At 38.0% G+C, this 3298-nt stretch overlaps 1 protein-coding gene across 1 annotated transcript; it reads right to left on the bottom strand.

Moving 5' to 3' along the window:
• Window positions 1-2409: 2409 nt before the first annotated feature.
• LOC132045860 (uncharacterized mitochondrial protein AtMg00860-like) lies at window positions 2410-2856 on the bottom strand. Its single transcript, XM_059436438.1, has one exon. It carries the CDS (start codon window positions 2854-2856, stop codon window positions 2410-2412), a length of 447 nt encoding a protein of 148 aa, XP_059292421.1.
• Between the last annotated feature and the right edge of the window lie 442 nt (window positions 2857-3298).

Below are 3298 nucleotides of genomic sequence, written 5' to 3'. Positions count from 1 at the left end.
TAAGCACTACAAGCTTTCAACAATCAAAGCACACATTCTTTAAAACTTTTCCACCTCTTTTCTTCATCTTTTCATTTCACCAATTAGTCTTCCCTTTATTCACAACTTTTATTCTTCCTTTCCTTTTTTTCTTTCTTTTGTTCGTTTTCAAGCTAACAAGGAAGGTTCCATTTTTTTTGTTAACCCTTTCTGATATAATAACGAAATAGAAAAGACAAGAAACTAACAAAGGAAATGAAAGATAACTAGATTGACACAAGAGAAAACACAAATTGACAACCAAAGTTCTATATTAGCTAAGACCTCCAAAATGTATAATCCAAAGCACCAAACTCTTAGGATGACCAAGAGGGATTCAAACACCCTAATAACCGTTAAATCCTTTAAACAAAATACTCAATCCAAGGCTTAGCAAGCACACTACTCTCAAGAGTTTAACAATGTCAATATTCAAAATAGTCTAAGTCTTTCAAATGAAATAAACTCCTATTTATACTAAAAATATAAAGAAGACAATTAAGTTATTACACTTGTACCCTTAATGAAGTAAGGGCCTTGTTTGGATATCTTCTTTGGCAATGGAGCTTGAAATTACAAATCTTCAAGTAATAGCCATATTGCAAGCATGCCCATCTTCAACACTCTTCTCCAACCCATCCTTCCATGTTATCATGAATACTTGGAATCCCCAGGAAGGCTCTAGAGTGTATTCAAGTATGTCCCTACTCATGAACAAGCTTGCATACCAAGTTCCCCTTTTGGCTCCTTGTAAAAGTCCTTGATGCCACTCAGATTGTATCATTCTCCCCTTCTTGAAAAGAATTTGTCCTCAAATTTAAGGGGTCATCATCTTGCACATCCATAGGAGAGAGATCACATACATTGAAGGTGTTATGAACTTGGTATTCGGGTGGAAGATCAATTTTGTATGCATTGTCATTTAGCCGCTCAAGTACCTCGAATGGACCATCTCCTCTAGGCATCAACTTGGTCTTCCTTTTGTTGGGAAACCTCTCTTTCCGGAAATGTACCCAAACCCAATCACCCGGTTCAAGCACAACTCTCTTGCGGCCTTTGTTTGCTCTCTTGGCCATTTCTCCGTTCTTCTTCTCAAGGTGAAGCCTCACCTTCTCATGCAACTTCTTCATGTCCTCGGCTTATTTGTTTCCATCTAAACTCAACACAATATCTTGAGATAAAGGGGTTAGATCTAAAGGGGTTAGGGGGTTAAAACTATAAACCATTTCAAAAGGTGACATGCCTATAGTGCTATGAATAACTCTATTGTAAGCAAATTCAACTAAAGGCAATTGATCTTCCCAAGATGCTAGTTTCCCTTTAACCATGGCCCTAAGCATATAATCCAAGGTCCTATTGACAACTTTGGTTTGGCCATCGGTTTGTAGGTGACAGGATGTAGAAAATAACAATTTAGTACCAAGTCGTCCCCACAATTCTTTCCAAAAAGTACATGAATTGGGATCCCTATCGCTCGCTATGGTTTTGGGAATACTATGCAAATTCACTACATGCTCAACAAACAAGGGTGCAACATGAGGTGCATAATCAATTTTATGACATGCAATGAAATGAGCCATTTTAGAAAATCGATCAACAACAACAAAGATGCTATCTTTAACCCATTTGGTTCTTGGCAAACCCATCAAAAATCCATTGAAATATCAAACCAAGGTTGTTGAGGGGTGGGAAGAGGGGTATACAAACCATGGGGAAGGAGTCTATACTTAGCAAAGACGACACTCAATATATTGGCCACAAATCCTAGCCACGTACCTCCGCATACTAGGCCAATAAAATTGCTCCTCAAGAATCCCCAAAGTCTTATCAATCCCAAAATATCCCATCAATCCCCCATTATGTGCCTCTCTCACAAGTAATTCCCTCCAAGAGCTCATGGGCACACACAAACATTTGTTTTTGAATAAAAAACCATCAAACCTAGAATAGGGAATAGAAGGCCTATCCCTAATCCACCTCTCCTTTTCCCATTCTTCACAATCTAGACAGATTTGGCAAAGACGAGGTCCTCGGGATACAATGTCTTCAAGCTTTCAAAACCAATCAATTTGGAAGACAATGTATTAATCAAAACATGTTTTATAGGTCATCCACCACTATATTATCCTTTCCCTTTTTGTATTGGATTACATAAGGGAAGGTTTCAAGGAATTCAACTCACTTAGCATGCCTTTTGTTCAACTTTCCTTGGGCCTTAAGATGCTTTAAGGACTCATGTTCGGTCCTAATCACAAACTCTTTAGGCCACAAGTAGTGTTGCCAATTACCCAAAGCTCTAATCCAAGCATACAATTCAAGATCATAGTTGGAGTAATTCAACATCGCACCCTTAAGCTTTTCACTAAAATAGGCAATGGTTTTGGTCTTGCATCAAACGGCACCAATACCTGCTTTACTAGCATCACATTCAATTTCAAAGATTTTGTTGAAATCGGGTAATTGCAACAATGGTGTAGATCTAAGCATTTGTTTTAGAGTTTCAAAAGCCTTTGCTTGCTCCACACCCCAAGAAAAAGGTTTATCCTTTCGGATTACCTCGGTCAAAGAAGTGGCTATGGTACTAAACCCCTTAACAAACCGCCTATAAAAACTAGACAATTCATGAAAACTTCTTATATCACCAATGGATTTAGGAGTTGGCCAATTCTTAATAGATTCTATTTTGGATTTGTCAACCTCAACGCCCCTTGAACTCACAACAAAACCCAAGAAAATAATTTCATCGACACAAAAAGTGCATTTAGCAACATTAGCATAAAATTGTTCTTGTCTAAGCACTTCAAACACACATTTAAAATGAACAACATGCTCATCCATGGTTTTACTATACACCAATATATCATCAAAGTAAACAACCACGAATTTGCCAATAAAAGGTTTCGTCACATGATTCATCAAACGCATGAAAGTACTAGGAGCGTTAGTGAGACCAAAAGGCATCATCAACCATTCATATAGACCAAATTTGGTCTTGAATGAGATTTTCCACTCATCTCCAGGTTTCATCCGGATTTGATGATAACCACTCCTAAGATCTATCTTAGAGAATATGCATGAACCATTGAATTCATCAAGCATGTCATCCAGACGAGGTATGGGATGGCGATATTTTATAGTTATCTTGTTGATGGATCGACAATCAACACACATGTGCCATGTCCCATCTTTCTTTGGTACCAAGATCACGGGCACAACACATGGACTCATACTTTCTTGCACAACCCCCTTTTTAAGGAGTTCATCCATTTGTTTTTAAAGC

This window comes from Lycium ferocissimum, unplaced genomic scaffold (assembly GCF_029784015.1).
Source record: "Lycium ferocissimum isolate CSIRO_LF1 unplaced genomic scaffold, AGI_CSIRO_Lferr_CH_V1 ctg8315, whole genome shotgun sequence".
Lineage (NCBI taxonomy): Eukaryota > Viridiplantae > Streptophyta > Magnoliopsida > Solanales > Solanaceae > Lycium > Lycium ferocissimum.
This window is presented reverse-complemented; position numbering and strand designations above follow the sequence as displayed.

Bases quoted from the DNA above. Each gene is read 5' to 3' on its own strand.
- LOC132045860 (XM_059436438.1), bottom strand. From the start codon at position 2,856: ATGGATGAGCATGTTGTTCATTTTAAATGTGTGTTTGAAGTGCTTAGA.